Consider the following 22,107-nt stretch of genomic DNA (forward strand, 5'->3'; position numbering starts at 1 on the left):
CCACTCATTGAGAACATTGTAGTTATCTTTAGGTCTATTTTTCTGCAATTAACATCAACAATGTTGCCTTGCTAAGTTTAGGCAGTGAGGATGTCAACTTGCCATTTACATCCACTATGATCACTCATCTGTCACACCAAAAATAATTTTAGCTCATTCGATCTGCCATTCTTCCAAACTCTTGGCATGTCTCCATTTTAATTGAGTTTAGCTTATTGTCACATGTACTGAGATACAGTGAAAAGCTTTTGTTGCGTGCTAACCTGTCAATTCCAACCAGTAATTGCAATTGTGTATCTGGGCTCTCGCTTAACTTTTTTTCCCTGTTGCCAGCCGAGCAACCTTGGCAGCTTTTTAGGTTGCCAAATTACAGTTTAGGTGGTCATTTAAGGTGGTTTGCATGACGCGCGCGATAATGTGCTCGGATAAAGCGCGTAGTTTTACCAGTCGGAATTATACTCAATGAAGCATTCACATATTATTTCTGCTTCAAATAAAGTCACAAACTAAACATTCACCAATCAAAACATGATATATCCCACAATGACATGCAGCAAAATTATAAGACAGTATCTCAACTCTTTTTACACATTGCAGTTAATGCAATTTCTATTAGTTCTTTCCACTTCCAAACAAAAATGTGTTTGGATTATTCAGTGTATGATCAACCTGTGTCAATAAATCCTGGACCATGGTAACATATATGTGTACGTATAGTTGTGAATGTTTCTCATTAAATAACTACAGTACTGATACTCCATAGTAAGAGCATTGATTTGCCGTTAAAATGAATTCTGTAATAACATGTCAACGGTAGCAGTGACAATCGAACACTGCGGTTTTAATGTTTCACGTGTTCACAATTTAATTAATCCATCTTTATGGATTAAAACAAATAATAACATTGGGAATGAAAACACATTTGATTGCATTCCGTTATCAAACATAGTCAATATTCGCTCTGAAGACATTTCCAGGACAATAGGGTCAGGGAAGGGGGTGGGTGTGAATCAGTGCAGGGTGGATAGATGGCCGGTGGGGGGGGGGGGGTTAGAAGGCAGTCGGTGCAGAATGGATGGATTGAGGCAGGTGAATTAGTACGTGTTGGTTGGATTAGGTAAAATTGTGAGGGGAGAGCACGGGGGATGTCAGTGGTGTTGAATGGGGGGGTTCAGTACGGGATGGATGGGGGTAGACAAAAGTGCTGGAGAAACTCAGCAGGTGAGGCAGCATCTATGGAGCGAAGGAAATAGGCAACGTTTCGGGTCGAGACCCTTCTTCAGACTGTTCCCCCCATTCTTCTTGAATGGGAGGATCAGTACATGATGGATGGGGGGTGGGGGGAGATCAGCGCAGGATGAATTGGGGCGGGGGGGGGGGGTCATTACAGGGTGGATCGGAGGGTCTGTGCAGGATGAATGGGAAATCACTACAGGATGAATGGGGGAAGGTGCAGGGTAAATGGAGGGTGGGTCAGTATGGGATGAATGCGTGGATTGGTACAGGATGGATGGGGGATCAGTACAGGATGGATGGAGGAGAAGTGTAGGATGGATGGGAAAGGGGTAAGGGGAGCACAGGGGATGTCAGTGAGGACTGAATAGAGGCGGGAATAGGGATCAGTGCCGGATGTAGGGGAGGGGTCCCAGGATAAAGGGGGGGGGGGGGTGGAGGGGGCATACGAGAGAGAGAGAAGGGGAGCGAGGTGGGGAGGAAGGAAGGTCAGCGCTCCTCGGACAACATCGCCCCGCTGCCTTGCTGTTGCGATTTCCTCGCCACCGCCCCCGTCCTCCGCCAGCCAACAGCAAGGTAATAATAATAATAATACATTTTATTTAATGGGCGCCTTTCAGACATCTCAAGGACACCTTACATAGATTAATAGGAATAAAAACATATAATCAGAATAAAATAAGTAATAAAGACATCAGAGAGACACAAATTAAAAACAGAATTCAATCCAAAAACAGAAAATCAAAAACACAATGTGAAGAGAGAGCCGAGCGGTGCAGCTCAAAGATCCCACAGCTATAGGATCTATGGTGCAGCTGCTTCAGAAGTGTCGGAGCGAACGACGGGTCCCGCGCAGCAGCGACCGCGACAGCAATCCCGCTAACAGCGAAAACCACTTTCAAAACAAACCCTCCCGCACACCGAGGCCTCCCCCTCCCTCCCTCCTCCCGGCCTCGGCGTGCGGGAGGGTTTTTTTTAAAGCGCCGTTAGCGGCAAAGATCCTATAGCGGAGCTCTGCTATAAGATCTTTGGTTAGCGGGTTTGCAAGCAGCCCTTATCAGGGCGGGCGGGGGCGGGAGGAGGAGGAGATGGAGCCGCTGTCGCTGTTCGGTGCCGTCATTCGCTGCGACCCTTCGTCACCACGCACCTAGTATCTTGCCCACGCAATACAGCCGTCACCGCCGACACAAAATGTCACGTTCCTTTTCTCCAGAGATGCTGCCTGACCCGCGGAGTTACTCCAGTTTTTTGTGTCTATCTTCGGTACAAACCAGTATCTGGTTGCCAAGCCGGGCAAAATGACTCTGTGTTTAGGTTGCTCGGCGGCGCTTTGAGTGGTCAATGGCACCCGGGCAACCGTTAATTTTGAGCCCTGTGTATATGCATGATGGATGAAAGAAAAGGTAGCTGCTACAATAAGCAAGCCATTGGATAGCCTATGTGTGTTACTTTAGCCATCTTAGGGAGGTAGAAGGAACAATTGATAGAAACTCTGATAAAGAGAAAAGCAATGGGATAGAGCATTACAATGTGGCATGCACATATTCTTCAGAACATTAGTTCATGGCATTAGTATGATACATGCATAAAATTGACGTTTCTTTTATCGCAGTTGGGGGAATCATTAAGTGAGTGTAGAAACTGCAGGTACATCTTAAACACAGGCCTGATTTCATTATTGTGGTCTGATCTGATGAGATTAGTTCAATGAGGTTGTGTTCTTTTTACGTAGTTGCAATGTGGGGGTTTTCATTTACTCTTACTTTATCTCAGAAGAGTCAGTTTAGACACACAAGATTTCCCATAACTGCACTAATCTCTAAAATTTGAGAACTTTAACTTGATTATCAGCATTAATGGTGGCCACTAAACTGCCATGTGCTTTGTTATATGCAATATAGATTTTTCAATCATCTCAACCTTGCAGTCATTCTTAAACGTGGCCATGTATAGATCATAGATCAATACATCACAGGAACTTCGGCCCAAAATGTTGATATTGAACATGATGCCAAAATAAACTAATCTCCTCTTCCTGCACGTGATCCATAACCCTCCATTTCCTGCATATCCATGAGCCTATCTAAAAGCCTCTTAATCACCACAGGTATTTGCCTTCATCACTATTCGCTGAAAAATAAACTTTTCCCACACAAGGCTGACACAGTTGCTGCCTGACACAAGCTGATAGAACTGCTGCTGCATGACTCCAGAGACCCGGTTCGAACCTGACTTTGCATGAAGTTTGCACGTTCTCCCTGTGACCACTTGGGTTTCCTCTGGGTGATCCGGTTTCATTCCACATCCCAACGAAGTGCAGGTTTGTAGGTTAATTGGTCTCTTTAAATTGCCCGGAATGTGTAGGGGGTGGATGTGAAAGTGAAATAACATAGACTTGTGAACGAGAGATTGATGGTCAGCATGGACTTAGTGTTTCCATGATATATCTTTCAATTAATCAATCAAAATATCTCCTTTGAACTGTGTCTTCACCTTCAACCTATGGTCTCTAATCTTTAGCATTTTCACTCTGGAGAGAACTAATGATTCTGACTGACTACTTTTCATGCCCCTCATAATATATACTCGAGTACATGGGGACAAAAAGATCAAACTAGAATGAGCTGCATCCTAGAATTGCAATCAAACGGGTACTCAACCACTCAACTAGGCCATCAACAGCTACTTCTTCTATCATGTTTCCTACTTCATTTTTGACTAGCACAGGGTCTGACATTGTGGTACAGTGGTAGAGTTGCTGCCTTACAATGCAAAAGACCTGGGTTCGATCCTGACTATGAGCGCTGTACGGAATTTGTACGTTGTGACCACGTGAGTTTCCTCTAGGTGCTCCAGTTTCCTCCCACGCTCCAGGTATACAGATGATGTACAGGTTCAATGCACAGGTACACAAGCTGTACAGGTTTGTAGGTTAATTGGCTTTGGTAAATATTGTAAATTGTCCCTGGTGCCTAGGATAGAGCTAGTGTGCAGGGTTCGCTGGTCAGCACAGACTCAGTCGGCCGAAGGGCCTTTTTTTTTGGCTCTATCTAAACTATACTAAAATAAACATATCCGTGTGGGATTAGCTCAAGGAACTCCTGCAGTGAAGTTCAGGTGTGGTGATAATTTGTTGGCAATATTTGCCATCGTTAAGTCTTGTGTCTAGTGATATTCTGACCATGAAAGAATTTTCATTGAACCCAACTAATTTCTGTTTTGCTTGGGTTCCCTGATGCAGTGCTGGTTGAATGCCCCGTTTATGTTGAGTGGAACCACTCTTGCAATCAGCTCATGTATCTATATGTGGATTAATTCTACGATATGGTTTGGAGCCAAGTAGTTTTGGCAGAACCTGAACTAAGTAGAGTTGATCATGTTATTTATGAATAATTGCAGTTTCATGGCACAAGAGTCAGAGACTCATACAGCACAGAAGTAGGCTCTTCGTCCCACCTCGTCCATGCCAACCAAATTGTCCAATCCAGGCTAATCCCATTTGCCCACTGATGACTCTTTCCATTGCATTGCAAATGTTTGGGAGGTACATGATAAGGAAATGATTGACTATGATAAATTCATTCTGAAAGAAATATATGATACATTTTTGCAAGGTTAGAATGAAATATGTCTATTTAGACTGATTATAGGAGTTTTATTCTGAAGTAAACAGTGCTATTGGCAGACTTGGGTGCTGAGTAATGGATGTGTTTCATTCTTCACAACTAACATATTTTATCTAACAACTTAAGTGTCACAGTTATATGACAAAGAAACAAGTCCAGTTGGCCCATGTTGGCCCAGATGTCCCATGCAAGCTAATCCCATTTGCTCATGTTTAGTCCATATCCCTCTAAACATTTCCCATCCATGTACCTGTCCAAGTGTTTTTTAAATACAGTTATAATACTTGCCTTGACTACATCCTCGCCAACTCGTTCCATATACCCACCACCCGAGTGAATACATTGCCCCTCAGGTTCTTGTTTTTGTCCTTCTCCTGTCACCTTAAATTTCCCCTCCCACACAGAGGGGCAGATCTCCAAGCATCTTAGGCTCCTATTGAAAGCAGATGCATCTTGGATTCATTTGGGATTTTTGTTATGATCATGCCAAGTTTCCTTTCCAAGTATCTGCACAGTGGAAAAGTTTTGGAGAATGTTTATTAGCTTGTGTTTGATCAGGCAAAACTGACAAGTAGAGGGGAGCTCTCAATGCTTCTGAGAAAATTATATTTTCTCAACATACCGTGGATCCCACAGGCAGAACCAAAGTGAGAGACATGTCCAAAATAATTAAAGTAAATAGTTACATTGCATCTGAGAAGATTATTTCCAATAGTTTATCTGTGAACAATTGAAATATGCAATTGTTTCTGTAATTGATTTTCAACCAACATCAGAGAGAGTTAATGTGGATAATTCAGTTCAGACTGTGAAACAGTTCCAGCAAACATCTGATTTTCTTGGTAGATGGTTATGCGGGGCACTGTTTCATAAGCAAGCAAATATAAACCATGCTGGAAAACATCAAAGGATAGTAGCAAAGTATAGATCATCCCAAGTGTGGCCCCAAAGGCGTTCCACCCCATTCTATATGTGGCTCATTGCCTTGACACTCTAATGCACAGAGAGTTATTTTCAAGCCAGGAATGGGCGTGACTAGATCATTGAACAAGCAATATGACTGCAGATCAATTCCTGCTAAAATGATGGGGTAAGTCTCATGATTTCACTGATTTATGTAATCAATGGCACAGTGGTTCAGCTGATAGAGCTGTTGCTGCACATGCACCATAAGCCCGGGTTCAATCAGGACCTCGGATGCTGTCTGTGTGGAGTTGGCACGTTTTGCCTGTGAAAGCATGGGTTTCCTCCAGATGCTCTGGTTTCCTTCCGCATCCTAAAGATATGTGGGGTTGTAGGTTCATTTGCCTCAGTAAATTGCCCTTAGTGTGTAGGAAGTCAATGCAAGATTGGAATAACCATAAAACAAGTGTGAATGGATGATCGATAGTCGTTGTGGACTCGCTGTACCGAAGGGTTTGTGTCTATGCTGTATTTCAAAACTAAACTAACTCAGTGACTATATTCTCTGGTCCTTGCGTGGATTTATTCATTGTCACTGATTTGTTGAAGATCTTACCCTCTACATGTAGTCATGCGTTTCATTCTGGTGCTTTTTTGAAATCCCGATGCTGACACTCATTTCTGACAACCTACCTGTAGACATCTGTCATTGTGCGTGTGTCCTTTTACTCTTGATGTTCTGTATTAGTATTGTTTTATTATTGTCACATGTACCGAGATACCTGCTGGAACTCCTGCTTGCCATTTTAACTCCCATTCCAATACTAGGCCACCTCCATTGCCAGGGTGAGGCCACATGCAAACTGAAGGAACATCATATTATATTCTGCTTGGGTAGCTTACAACCCAACTGTATGAACATTAAACTCTCCCAATTTTAAGGAAGACCAGACAATAAACTAAATTAAACTCTTTCCTCTGCCCTCAACCCATCACTTCAGCCATTATTCCACCCTTCTTTCCCCACCCCTATCTCCTTCTGCCTCTATCCCTCCCTCTTTTCTTCTCTCTTTATCTGTCATTCTCTTATCTCCTTTACATTTCTAGCCTTTGTCGTCTACTCCACCCTACTGCCAATCAAACACATTTATATATATCCACCTATTACTTTCCATGCTTTGACCCAACCTCACCTCCTTATAGCCTCCCCACTTCCTCTCCCAGTACAAACAATCTGAAGAAAGGCCCAAACCCAAAACGTCACCTATGCAAGCCCCCCACGGTTGCTGTCAGACCGGCTGAGTTCCTCTTGCACTTTGTGTTAAACAGTGAGAAATCTTGTTTTGCATGCAATTCAGACAAATCATATATTACATGAGTACATCAAAAAGTGTAAAATACAAAATAATTGGAGTGCAGAATAGAGTGTATAGCTACAGAGAAAATGCAGGTAAAAAAAGTGCAAGGTTGGTAATAAGGTGGTTTGGAAGATTGGGAATTCATCCTTAGCACATGAGAGGTCTGTTCAAGAGTCAGATAACAGTGGGGAATATTCTGTTCTTGAATTTTTCAAGACATGTTTTCAAACTTTTGTATCTTCTACCTGATGGAAGAGGGGAGGAGATAGAATAGCTGGATGTGAGTTGGCCTTGAATATGTTGGCTGCTTTCCCAAGGCAGCACCAAGTTACTGGGGTGTGTTCACAACGCTCTGTAATATTTTGTGATCTTGAGGGTAATGGTTGCCAATACCAAGCTGTGATGAGGTTCTTCATAGTAAATTCCTCATTGCTCCAGAAGGTTAGAAAACATAGGATCGTGGGAGAGCTAGCTAACTGGATACAGAATTGGCTTTGTGATAGGAAGCAAAGGGTGATGAGTAGAAGGTTGTTTTTTGGACTGGAGGCCTGTGACTAGTGATGTGTCTCAGGGATTTGTGCTTAGCCATCGCTCTTTGTTATCTATGATTTGGATGAGAATGTACAAGGCATAATTAGTTAGTTTGCAGTTAACAATAAAGTAGGACATATTAAAGAGAGGAAAGATGGTTATCTAGAATTATAGCAGGACCTTGATCAGTTGTAGGCAAGTGGGTTGACTAATAGCTAATGAAGTTTAATGTAATTAAGTGTGAGGTGTTGCATTTTGGTAAATTAAACCAGGGCAGGACCTTCACCATGAATGGTTGGGGCATGGGGAGTGTTGTCAAGCTGAGGGATGTGGCATTATGGTGCATAGTTCCCTGAAAGTGGCATCGCAGGTCAATAGGGTGGTGAAGAAAACTTTTGGAATGCTGACTCTATCAGTCAGGAAACGGAGTATAAAAGTTAAAATGTCATGTTACTATTGTACAAGTCATTGGTGAGTCACACTTGGACGAATATGTTCAGTTTTGGCCACCCTCATATAGGAAACATGCCATTAAGCCGGATAGAGTACAGAGAAGAATTACGAGGATGTTGCCAGGAATCTAGAGCCTGAATTATAGGGAGAAGTTGACCAGGATAGGACTCTTTTCTTTTGAGTACAGGTAGCTGGGTGATGATCTTCGAGGTGTGTACAATCATGAAGGAAATTGATCGGTGAATGTGCAGAATCTATTTTGCAGGGTAAAGGAATTGAAAACTAGCCTTATCATAGGCAACCGTATAAAAGGCCTTCCTGAAGTCCATGTAAAGAACATCTACCATCCTGCTCTCATCCGCCTTCTTGGCTATTTCTTCAAAAAAACTCAATTCAAATTTGTGAGACACAATCTCCCATGCACAAAACCATGCTGGCTCTAATAGAGACTTCCAGAGGAACCCGAGTTGTGCTGGCCTTACCAGTGCCCTGAGCATTTGAACAAGTTCCTTGTTTCTGCTCTATGTTTTCTAACATGGTCTTTTTGAGCGTGCCTCAAAATACTATTTATTGAGGAAATCCTGCTTGTGATTTGACCAACAATTAGTGCTCATTGGTATTGATTTATGGACGGAATAGTTTAAAAGGCTAGTAGAAAGAGAACAGTTACATTGTCTTGATTGTGTAGAACCATACATAAATGCTAGATTGGAATGCCAACCAGCATGATTATAAGGTATGTTGTACATTTATGAGGTAGCTAATAGGTTTATAAAAATTTGTGCTCTTGGTTGCCTGGTGATCACAGTGGCTCTGATATGATTGTTGAAGCCTGCTGATACTGGGCCAATCACAATGACCCCTAACAAGGGCGAGACAGCAAATAATGTCGAGAATATGGAAATATTAAAGACATGAATGTATATCACTTAGGAAACCTTTAAACACAACACAAACACATGCAAATTAACACCATGTTTAAAAAGCTGACCAGTATCATTTACGTGGTGCTGGCCTTACTTCAATGTGGAATTTGAAGTCCTATTCCAGGATTCAGGAATGCCATTCTGGGAATAGAGACCACACATTACTAATGTTTTTTTAGAAAACCACATTAAAGCTTTAAGAACTACTTCAATTTATTTGGGAAGGAAATATTGGTGGAATACCTCATCTGGTAAACGTTTTAACTTGTCCTTTTGGAATACCCATAGTTGTTTTTTCATGTCCACCTCTTGTTGGATGCAAGTGCTCATCCTGTTAGGGTCAGAACGTCCCCAGCCAACAGGCAGCCTATCAGGGAATCTCCCTGCTCAAAGTCATCTGGTGCTGTCTCTGGTTTGTCCTGCTCTTTTCTTGCTGCCCGTCTCCCTCCCCCCTACAATCGATCTGAACAAGGGTCCCGAACTGAACCGTCACCCATCCGTTTTCTCCAGAGATGCCGCATGATCCACTGAGTTATGAAATCATTTTGTGTCTCTATCTTTGCTCATCTTTTTGTTTGTAAACTGTGATTTTATTTTTACTGTATATGTGCGAGTTTGTGATAGAGTTATAAAGCACTGAAACATGTCCTTCAAGGATGGTATATGCAAATTATCAAATACTTAACTATTCAAATCCTGGTTTCTGGAACATGGCCCATAAACTATTCTAATCCCAATTTATGGAATGCTAGAACAAGTGGGACCCATTGGGTCCCTGTCACATGGAAGGCCTGGTCCCCCAACGCACCCCGTTCCCCCAACGCGAGTAAGGTGGAGCAAAAATTGTAGCGCTATCGTGTATCACTTTGGCATAGTTCTGGGATCACAACGCAAACCCGTTTCCACCACTCACCCGTTCCCCCAACGTATCCTGTGCCCCAACGCAATATTCCACCACTAACCCATAACCCCAACGGGCGGCCTGGTCCCCCAACGCAACCCGTTCCCCAATGTAAGATTCCACCACTCCCATGCCTCCCCCAGCACTGGAATTAAAAAATAAATTCCAATTGCACTTCCCCTGCCTCCCCCAGCACTTCCAATTCCACTTCCCCTGGCCGCTCCCCCTCCTGTTCAATCACTTGCAGCCAGGACCACGATGTTTTATGATGGCAACATTGTTACAAATGTCGGGTGGAGGACTATGAGATCCCATTGTGACATCATAGCTGCAACTGCCAGCACTGAAGTGTTGAAGTGATTATCAAAGTGGATTTAGTAAATTTAAAAATGTGATAACTTGTGAAATATATCATCAATCTGAACAAAACTTGATACAAATAACCACAGGTCAATGGTGAGTAAGGTGGTGCCAAAATGTTCACACTTTTGTGTACTGTTTTGACGTAGTTACTTGAATCACACGCACACAGACAGACAGACATCCGAACAAGACGAGACTTTTAGTAATATACTAGACCAAGTGCAGACCCGTTGGGTCTGTTTCCCCAACGGCGTTTTGCAGGGGGGGGGGGGGGGGAGGGGGGGCTGCGGCATCAAACTCATATTAACCAACCCCCAAACACACAGGTGGGGGGAGGGAGGGGGGATGTGAAGAGGGGAGGGAGGGGAGAGGAGGTGGAGGAAATGGGACAGATTTGGGAGGGAAAGGAGAGCGGGGTAGGGGGTGAGAGAGGGGGATGGGGAGATAGATGTGGTGGAGGGGGAGGATGGGGAGGTAGGGAAGGAGGGAGGGAGGGGGAGAGGGGTGGGGGAGAGAGGGGAAAGAGTGGAGAGGGAGGTGGAGAGGGGTAGGGGGAGTGATGGAAGAGGGACAGAGGGGTAGGAGGAAGGGGGTGGCGTAGAGAGGGAAGGGGGGTGGGGGAGAGAGGGATGGGTGGGAGAGGGGTTTCGGAGAGGGAAACATAGAACCATTGAAATTAAGTGCAGGAGTAGGCCATTCGGCCCTTCGAGCCTGCACCACCATTCAATATGATCGTGGCTGATCATCCAACTCAGTATCCTGTACCTGCCTTCTCTCCATACCCCCTGATCCCTTTAGCCACAAGGACCACATCTAACTCCCTCTTAAATACAGCCAATGAACAGGCCTCAACTACCTTCTGTGCCAGTGAATTCCAGAGATTCACCACTCTCTGTGTTAAAAATGTTTTTCTCATCTCGGTCCTAAAAGATTTACCCCTTATCCTTAAACTGTGACCCCTTGTTCTGGACTTCCCCAACATCTGGAACAATCTTCCTGCATCTAGCCTGTCCAACCCCTTAAGAATTTTGTAAGTTTCTATAAGATACCCCCTCAATCTTTTAAATTCTAGCATGTACAAGCCGAGTCTATCCAGTCTTTCGTCATATGAAAGTCCTGACATCCCAGGAATCAGTCTGGTGAACCTTCTCTGTACTCCCTCTATGGCAACGATGTATTTGAACATTGGGCATTGTGACATCACACGATGGAACGTTCACCAGGGGCTGGGGCTGGTGCTGCTTCTATGGGTGAGAAGCCAGTTTAGTTGTGAAATATTGGGGGGGGGGGGGTGGGTTAGGATTTGATTAAAAACGTGCACTTAAACACGACGACCAATGGCAAACCCGTTGGGTCTGATCCCCCAACGCAGCCGTTCCCTACCCGTAGCCCCCACTGGGGGGGGGGGTGGGGGGCGGGCGCCTCACACACACTAACCACCCCCACACACAGAGTTGGAAAAGTGCATAAAGACCGTTCCCTACCTGTAGCCCCCAGGGGAGATTTGGTCGTCGAAGTCGGGTCCCTGCCGTCTTAAAATATCGTATCTTGAAGTCGTCGAAGTCGGGTCCGTCTCGGCAACGCGTGGGGGGGGTGGTGGGGGGGTTAGCGGTGCGGCATCACACACACGAAGCTTCGACACACACAGAGCCTTAAAAGTGTAAATGCCCGACCTCTTTTCCGTTTTTCTCTAATTTAATTAAGATGTGCAGGTGGTGTTCTTATCGAGGTTCAGGGGTGAATGACGTAAATATTTTCACACAATATGGGAACATCTCATGTTGTCTTGAAGGCTCCTCGGCCCACATCTGACTCTCTGTACTGTCACTATGGCAACGATGTCTATGAGCACTGGGCATTGTGACATCACACGATGGAACGTTCACCATTGGCTTGGGCTCCTGCATAGGCATATGTAAATGAATCCATTCCGATTGGACATATGTGAAGATTGGGCATTGTGACATCACACGATGGAACGCTCAGCAGGGGCTGGGGCTGGTGAAGGTTCTGTGGGTGTGAAGCCAGTTTAGTTTTGAAATATTGGGGGGGGGGGGGGGGTTAGGATTTGATTAAAAACGTACACTTAAACACGTCGAAATGTAATGAGGAACGGATACTTAGAAAGAAAAGAGAAATCTCTACCAAAATGGAAAAGATGTCGGCGATTCAGCGTTCCCCCTTATCCTTAAACTTTGACCCCTTGTTCTGGTCTTCCCCAACATCCGGAACAATCTTCCTGCATCTAGCCTGTCCAACCCCTTAAGAATTTTAAACGTCTCTATAAGATACCCCCTCAATCTTCTAAAATCTAGCGATTACAAGGCGAGTCTATCCAGTCTTTCTTCATATGAAAGTTCTGACATAACAGGAATCAGCCTGGTGAACCTTCTCTGTACTCCCTCTCTATGGCAACGATGTCTTTGAGCATTGGGCATTGTGACATCACACGATGGAACGTTCACCATTGGCTTGGGCTCCTGCATAGGCATATGTAAATGGATCCATTCCGATTGGACATATGTGAAGATTGGGCATTGTGACATCACACGATGGAAGGTTCAGCAGGGGCTGGGGCTGGTGAAGGTTCTGTGGGTGTGAAGCCAGTTTAGTTTTGAAATATTGGGGGGGGGGGGGGAAGGATTTGATTAAAAACGTGTACTTAAACACGACGGAATGTAATGAGGAGCGGATACTTAGAAAGAAAAGTGAAATCTCTACCGAAATGGAAAAGATGTCGGCGATTCTGCGTCCAGTTTCGGAGTTGCAGGGAATCAATGGAAGAAATGTGACAGCCGGACGGAGTTCCGTTTCGGAATCTTGGGCGAGAGTTTTATATATTAATAGATAGATAGATTGATGGCAAGAAAAGGCCATTTGGCCCACAATGTATGTGCCTGCACATAATCTATATCACTCCATTTCATTCATATCCATGTGCCAATCCAAAAAATCACTTAAATGCTACTATAGTATCTGCTCCCACCTCTGCTCTTGGCAGCTCTTTTTCAGGCCTTCATCACCATCTGTGTTTAAAAAATACCATCCTGAACATCTTTAAACTTTTCCCCTCTCCACTTAAAACTATGTCCTGTAGTATTTGATATTGACATGTTAAGAAAAAGGGTCTCACTCTATGTATGCTTCTCATAATTTTATATATTTCTATTAGATCAAGAGTCAAGAGTGTTTTATTGTCATATGTCCCAGGTAGAACAATGAAATTCTTACTTGCAGCAGCACAACAGAATATGTAAACATAGTACTGTAAACAATATTATAAACGGAAAAAATAAAGTTCCGTGGGCACACACACACGCCCACACACACGGCCACGCACACACACACGCACACACACACGCACACACACACACACACTTATATATTCAGTGCCCTCCATAATGTTTGGGATTATTTGGACCCATCATTTATTTATTTGCCTCTGTACTCCACAATTTGAGATCTGTAATAGAAAAATCATATGTGGTTAAAGTGCACATTGTCAGATTTAAAAAAGGGCCATTTTATACATTTTGGTTTCACCATGTAGAAATTACAGCTGTGTTTATACATAGACCACCATTTCTGGGCACCATAATGTTTGGGAGATGTTGTTCCCAACTCATCCACCAGCTATTACAAATCTAAAATTGTGGAGTACAGAGGCAAGTAAATAAATCAGTCTGAAGAAGGGGTTCGGCCTGAAACGTTGCCTATTTTCTTCGCTCCTTAGATGCTGCCGCACCTGCTGAGTTTCTCCAGCACTTTTGTCTAACAAATAAATAAATGATGGGTCTTTGTCCCAAACATTATGGAGGGCACTGGATATATATATACACATACACATGCACACAAATAAAAATTATAATAACAATAATAGTCTATGTAGTTCAGAGCTTATTTGAGGTTGTAGTGTTGATTTAATAGGATTGCGGGTTCTCATCCTTCCTGTAGGGAAGAAACTGTTCCTGAACCTGGACGTTAAAGTTTTCAGGCTCCTGTACGCTCTTCCTGATGGCAGGGGTGAAATTTGTGTGTGGCCAGGGTGGTGTAGGCCCCTGATTTTGCTGGCTGCTTTTTTGAGGCAGCGATTCCTGTAAATCACCTTAGATGGTGGGGAGGTCAGAATGTAATTACAACTTTTTGCTGTCTTCTTCACTCCTGGGCATTCAAGCTGCCAAACCAGGCCGTGATGCAACTGGTCAATATGCTCTCTACCTTCTCTGCACCCTTTCCAATGCCTCCACATCCTTCCTGCATAGCTGCGGCTCGCCTGCAGTCCGTCTGTTTTTACTTTTTTGTTGTTTTCTTTTGTCCTGTTTTAGTTAAATTTTAGTTTATTAGGTTGTGTATATGTGTGTGGGGGGGGGGGGGGGGTGAAACATGTTTTTTTGTCTCTTCCTTCGGGGGAATGCGACTCTTCTTGTCGTATCCCCCTTCTCTGCCTCCGTCTGCGCTGAGGCCTAATGGTGGAGCTGGCGGCCTTCAACTGCGACCGACCTCGAGGCTCCGGAGGCAGAGCCAGCCACGACTTACCAACGCGAGGCTGGCCAAATTCGGAGCTGTGGCGGCGTTCCGGTGGCGGTGGCCCGGCTTCGTGGCATCGGGGCTGCGGCAGCGTTCCGGCATTCCGGCGACGACGACCTGAATTCGGAGCTCGGCCGTGGGCCAGTGGACGACATCGTCGGGAGCTCGAAGGTCACAGGTTGGTGACCTGTTTTTCCGGAGCTCCCGCAACTACAGCTGCCTCAGCTGGACTGGAGGGCGGCAGCTTCGGCGGCTTCGACCACCCCAGGCCACGGAGCTTGAACCGGCCCGTTCACGGAGCTCGGTTGAGCCACGGGACTGACTTACCATCATCCGGCGGGGTCACAACAACGGAAGCCTGGATCGCCTCAGCGCAGAGGGAGAACAAGGAGGGAAGAGACAGAGACTTTAAGACTTTTGCCTCCATCACAGTGAGGAGGTGCCTGGTGAACTCACTGTGGTGGATGTTAATTTGTGTTTATTGTATGTTTTGTTATTTATTATTATATGTATGACTGCAGGCAACGACATTTCGTTCAGACCGAAAGGTCTGAATGACAATAAAGGAATCTAATCTAATCTAATCTAAAACTGCGCACAATACTCCAAAAATGGCCTAATCAAAGTCCTATAAAACTACAAAGCTCTTATACTCTGCTCTGACCAATGAAGGCAACCATAAGTCTTCTTTAACACTCTATCTACTTGTGTTATTACTTGCAAGGAGTTATGGAGTTGGACCCCAAGATCCCTCTGTACCTCAATGCTATCAAGTGTCTTGCCACTCACAGGTGCTTGGATTAAACTCCATCTGATATTTCACCAATCCTCTGAGGTTTAATCTTTGACAGACTGAACTTCGCTGGGATGCTATTGAGGCAGGAGATGGTTGAGAGTGCACCCATAGTTCAGGGAGGGAACGAACATTATCCTAAATCTTCAGTCCAAATGATGAACAGAAAATTGTTTAATTTAGAGATACAGCATGGAAACAGGCCCTCCGACCCACCGAGTCTGTGCCGATTACATTCACCTGTACACTAGTTCTATCTTATACACTGCGGGTAATTTACAGAAGCCAATTAATAGACAAATCTGCACGTCTTTGGAATCTCAGACACTAGGGGTAATTTGCAGTAGCCAATTAACCTTCAAATCTGTGGAGTGTGGGAAGAAACCAGAGCACCCAGAGAAAGACCACTTGATTGCAGGGAGAACATATAAACTCCGCACAGACAGTACCCATAGTCAAGATCGAACCCGGACCTCCAGCACTGTAAGGCAGCAGCTCTACCACTGCACCATTGTGCCGCCCATAAAAAGGCTGAATCGTTTCCACATGGCATTTCTGTTTAGTATGTTGTGGTTGTTAATCTTTTATTTTGACGTAAATGACAACATTTATTTCCTAAAAATGCTCTTATCTGTCTTTCTTTCTTATTGCAGATGATAGCTGTACCAATAACTTTTCACCAAACCAGGTTGCACGAATGCACTGTTACTTGGACCTGGTATATCAAGGCTGGATTCATTCTAAAAAACCTGCGCCCATTTCAGTGGCTCCAGAAGTGATCGGACAGACTCCGGACTCTGTAACTATTCATTGGCTGCCACCAATCAGTGGGATGCTGTACGAAAGGCGAGTCCTTCTGTATAACCTGGAGTCATCAATTGTGTACTTACAACAGCAAATCTTTAGGAGATTTGGACAGGGATATAGAGATAGGAAATGTTTAGAGGGATATGGGCCAAATGGGGCAGATGATGGTGGTGTTTAAGAGGCTTTTAGGAAGGCACATGGATATGCAAGGAATTGTGGAAATGGATCATGAAAAAGCAGAGGAGATTAGTTTATCTTGATATAATGTTCGGCACAGACATTGTGGTCCATTGCTATGTTCTCCAATTTCTGCCATCTTTTTCATGACCTTGGGGTATCCTGATACATGTTGTAGCCTATGAGTGGTTTTAAGATGGAGTGTAATAGAAGCAGCAATCAAGTTCGGTCCAGCAGGGCTCATGGGCTGAATGTGTTCAGAAGCAGGTAACTCAATATGTTATCATTGGTTGTGCCAGAAATAACTCTTGAGAGGACATCACCTGAGCCTCCAGTCAGGGAGGGTACCAGGTCTGTGGAAAACATCATGTCTTGTGCCGGTTCCCAAAGCAGAGCGGCTGATCGAGATCAACGACTACAGACGGGTGGCCATCACATCCCATATCATGAAGACAATGGAGCGGCTACTCATTCGTCTCCTGAGACCACAAGTCCAGCACGCACTCGACCCACTACAATTTGCGTACCAGGAGACCATTGGGGTGGATGACGCAGTCCTCTACATGCTGCACCGGATCTCCTTTTTGGACGAACCAGGTGGCTACGTGAGTATTATGTTCTTCGACTTCTCAAGTGCGTTCAACACCATCCAACCCCTGATTCTGAATGACAAGCTTAAGAAGATGGGGGTGGAACCCACCTTTATCTCCAGGATATACAACTACCTGATGGCTCGACCACAGTTTGTTAAGCTGGGGGACTGTGTCTCTGGCACAGTGGGGTGCAATGTTGGAGCCCCACAGGAAACGGTTCTGGCCCCATTCCTCTTCACCCTGTATACTGCAGACTTTAACTATAAGTCTCACACATGCCACGTACAGAAATATTCAGATGACACAGCGATTGTGGCATGTGTAAGGAACGGACATGAGGAGGAATACAGGAACTTGATCAGTGCCTTCTGTGCCTGGAGTAAAGAGAACTGTCTCATCCTGAACACAACTAAGACTAAAGAGATGGTGGTTAACTTTGGCAAGTCCAAGCTCCCCCTTCAGCCGGTCCATGCTGCAGAGGCTGCCATTGAGGTGGTGCAGACATATAAATACCTTGGAGTGCACCTGGATAACAAACTGGTCTGGTATGTCACTCTGATGCCCTCTACAATAAAGGCCAGAGCAGACTCTTTTTCCTCAGAAGGCTCAAATCCTTCAATGTGTGTAATGATATGCTGCACATGTTGTACAACACTGTGGTCGCAAGTGTTATTTTCTACGCGGTTGTCTGCTGAGGCAACAGCATTAGTGCAAAAAACAACAAGAAGCTGGACAAACTGGTTAAACGATCTAGCTCAGTGCTGGAGGGGAGAGTGGATTCTGGGATGGAGAGGCATATGAGGAGCAAGGTGCAGGTCATCCTGAAAAACCCCGGGCATCCCTTCCATGTAATTCTGGAGAGTCAAAAGAGCACTCGGAAAAACAACCGGCTCCTCTCCCTGCCCTGTAGAACGGGGCGGTTCAGGAAATCCTTCACCCCTGCAGCCATTAGATTTTATAATTCGGACCGCTGGGCTGTAAGGGGATGCATTTTTGCATTTTAAAATTTTTAATTGGTAATTATTGGTCTTTTTATGTATTTATTGCTCTCAGGTAGTGTCCACATGGTATTTTATGTATTTTCTGTCTGCGTTCGTTTTGAATGTGTGGGTTTGTTAGTTGGGGGCTTCACAAAGCTTTAGTATCTGCTAAGTTGCAGGAAAACTCTGATATTCATGATTTTGATAGGACTGCTGACCTTTTTACCTTTAGCCTTTGTCACTTATTCCTCTGCTCGCATCTGTATTCACTTATCACTTGCCAGACTTTGTCCCACCATCTCCCCCACGCTCCCAACTTTCCGATTCCAGATTCCCTCCCCTATCAGTCCACAATCGATCTGAAGACATTACCCTCCACAGATGCTGCCTGACACTCTGAGTTCATCCAGCACTTTGTGTCTTACTCCTCTTTATAGTGCAGCTTTAGCAAAGATCTTATAGCGATAAGATCTTTGGCTTTACTGATCAGCCACAAATGTTGGAGAGGAGGAGCTGGCGGGGATAGTGGAAGGAGGCGGGCATTGATGGCGAGGGTGGGAGCAAAGAGAATCAATTAGTGTATAGTATGTTTACTTTCCCCTTCACTGTAGGGTAATTCACCCCTGTGGCATATAGTAAGGTTGAAGCAAATTGGAAACAGGTCTCCGGTTTCAACATGCTGGACACATCAGGCATTGAATGGAGAGAAAATAATGGCAAAAACTTAGGAATGAAATAAGAAAAAAGTCATAGAAACTAAAACGAGTAGTGTAAATGGCAATAGTAGCATCCAAATCTTTTGGAATGGAACAAGAATAGGTGGCACTGAATATCGAGTCAATAGTGTGTGATAAGCAATGCCACAAGAACCTCATTTTTTTTCCCACATAGAACAGTGCAGCACAAGTACAGGCCTTTCAGCTCTGGATGTCTGTGCCAGACATGATGTCAAGACCATCACTTATCTACTGAACATAACCCATATCCCTCCTTTCCCTGCATAGCCATATGCCTCTCAACAAGTATTTTAAATGTCCCTAACGCATCTGCTTCAACCATCAACCCCAGCAGTATATTCCAGCCACTCACCAGCGTGTGTGTGTGTGCGTGTGTGTGTGTGTGCGTGTGTGTGCGTGTGTGTGCGTGTGTGTGCGTGTGTGTGTGTGTGTGTGTGTGTGTGTGTGTGTGTGTGTGTGTGTGTGTGTGTGTGTGTGTGTCCCCGTCCCCCCCCCCCCCCCATTCATCTCGTTGAAACGTTGCCCCTTGACCAAATAACTATGCCCTCTAGTATCAGATAGTTTCATCCTGGAAAAAGGATTCTGCTTGTTTCACTCCATGTTGTCAATGACTGAAAGGACAGAGGTTTTAGATATGGGCTAAGAGAATTAGAGCAGATTATTTCAACCATGGTTGAAACCTGGAACTCCATATCTGTGAAGGTGATGGAGGCAGATATTCTCTCAGTATTTCAGAAGTATTCAATGAATGCTTGAAATACCATGGCAGATGAGGGCTACGGGCATATTCCAGAAATTGGGATTAGAATAAATAAAGATTTGTACCTACATGTACACCGTTCCTATTTTTGGTAAAGTTCTGAGTATTTCTTGGCAAGTAGTGCTATCAGTTTTACCCTACATACTAGGGCCAATTTGCAGAAGCTTATAAATCTGCACATCTTTTGAGTGTGGGTGGAAACCGAAGCACCTGGAGAAAATGTGTAGGTGGGAGCTGCAGATGCTGGTTTGCACTGAAGATAGACACAAAGTGCTGGAGTAACTCAGCGGGTCAAGCAGCATCTCTGCAGAAAAGGAATAAGTGAACATTCAGGTCAAGACCCTTTTTTCTCGACCCAAAAGGTCACCTATTCCTTTTCCCCAGAGATGTTGTCTGACCCACTGAATTACTCCAGCATTTTGTGTCTACAATGGAGAAAACCCACGCAGTCACGGGGAGAACGTGCAGACTCCGTATGGATAGCACCCATAGTCCGGATCGAACCTGGGTCTTGGTGCTGTTAGGCAGCAACTACCCTGCACCACCATTCCACCTCAACAGGGAATTTTTAGACAATGATTAGGTTTTGCAGAGATACTACAAAATCAATACCAACTCATCCACCAGCAACAGTGCCTCTCTGGCAGAACAGCTCAACCACTTATTTGGCTGCCATGAGAGGAGAGAGACGGTCATGTCCACTATTCCAGCTTCAACACCCAACAGCCAGACACTCATCATACAGACTGCTGATGCCACACACACACACTCCGGAATGTTAACATTATGGAAGGCATCCGGTCTGGACAGAGTCCCAGGACGGGTTCTCAGGGACTGTGTTGATGAGTTAACTGACGTATTTACAAACATTTTCAACCAGTCCCTGGCACAATGCATGGTCCCCACATGCTTAAAAACATCGGAAATAATGCCAGTTCCGAAGCAGACAGCCATAATCTACCTCAATGACCACAGGCCGGTTGCACTAACACCAATAATTATGAAGTGCCTGGAGAGATTGGTCCTTAAGCACATCAAGGCCGCGCTCCCATCAACCCTGGATCCACACCAATATGCGTACAGAGCAAACAGATCAACAGATGACGCCATTGCCACTGCCCTCCATACTGTACTGCTCCACCTAGAACAACGAGGAGCATACGCACGACAGCTATTTGTGGATTACAGCTCTGCATTCAACACAATCATACCCAGTAGGCTGGTCTCCAAGCTGTCCAACCTAGGCATCGAACACAACATCTGTCTTTGGATTAAGGACTTCCTAACGGACCGGCCGCAGTCAGTCAGGATGGGACCCCACCACTCCCCCACTCTGACACTCACCACGGGAGCCCCACAAGGCTGTGTGCTGAACCCCCTCCTCTACTCCCTCTATACCTATGACTGCATACCGACCCACAGCACGAACACCATCATTAAATTTGCTGATGACACAACAGTGGCGGGGCTGATCACTGAGGGCGATGAGTCAGCTTACAGGGAGGAGGTAGAGAGGTTAATAGGCTGGTGCTCAGAGAACAACTTAGCACTCAATACCAAGAAAACAAAAGGGCTCATGATTGACTTCAGGAAGAAGCAGGGTGACCATCCCCCACTGCACATAAACGGAGAAAGAGTGGACAGAGTCTCCAGTTTCAGGTTCCTGGGCACCCACATCTCAGCAGATCTCTGGTGGTCAACTAACATGCACTCCCTGGTAAAGAAGGCAGAACAACGGCCTAAGATCACTCAGGAAAGTCAACTTGCCACAACAGCTGCTAGTGTCATTCTACCGTTGCTCCATAGAGAGTATCCTGACACATGGCATCCTGGTGTGGTATGGCAACAGTTCTGCGGCTGACAAGAAGGCTCTGCAGAGAGTCATCAACACAGCCCAGAAGATCACCAACACACATTTGCCTGCCCTGGAAGAGATCTATAGCTCTTGTTGCCTGCGAAAGGCATCACACATACAAAAGGACTCATCTCATCCTGCGCGTCACTTGTTTGCCCTTCTGCCCTCAGGAAAGCATTACAGGTCCATCAAATCACACACCACAAGATTAACGAACAGTTTCTACCCCAAGGCCATCACCACTCTGGACTCTGCACTGAATACACACCCCCATAGCCAATATTTTGTACTGCTATAACACTATACTGTGAAATATTGCACATTCTGTCTTGACATGACGTTTTTCTTGCCGTTTTTGCTGTTTTCATTGTCGTCATTATTTACCTACTACGTTGGAGCTCCGCTCGGGCAATGCACCTGAAATTTTGTTGTATGAATTTACAATGACAATAAAGTGCATTATTATTATTAACCACAAAACCTAGCCTTCTTCCTCTATCTCTAACCTCAGGGTGCTGAAGTATTTGTAGCATCAATAAACCGCACCAATCACACTGACCTTTACCGAGCCTCGAGGCAGAGTC

At 44.9% G+C, this 22,107-nt stretch overlaps 1 protein-coding gene across 1 annotated transcript in view; it reads left to right on the forward strand.

Moving 5' to 3' along the window:
- Positions 1–22,107, forward strand: part of LOC116977716 (pappalysin-2-like) — a 280,018-nt gene that overhangs the window by 93,774 nt on the left and 164,137 nt on the right. Inside the window, exon 5 of the mRNA XM_033028424.1 lies at positions 16,268–16,460. Coding sequence (XP_032884315.1) covers positions 16,268–16,460 — 193 coding nt within the window. The remainder of the gene's footprint in view (positions 1–16,267; positions 16,461–22,107) is intronic.

This window comes from Amblyraja radiata, chromosome 10 (genome assembly GCF_010909765.2).
Source record: "Amblyraja radiata isolate CabotCenter1 chromosome 10, sAmbRad1.1.pri, whole genome shotgun sequence".
NCBI classification, from domain to species: Eukaryota; Metazoa; Chordata; class Chondrichthyes; order Rajiformes; family Rajidae; genus Amblyraja; species Amblyraja radiata.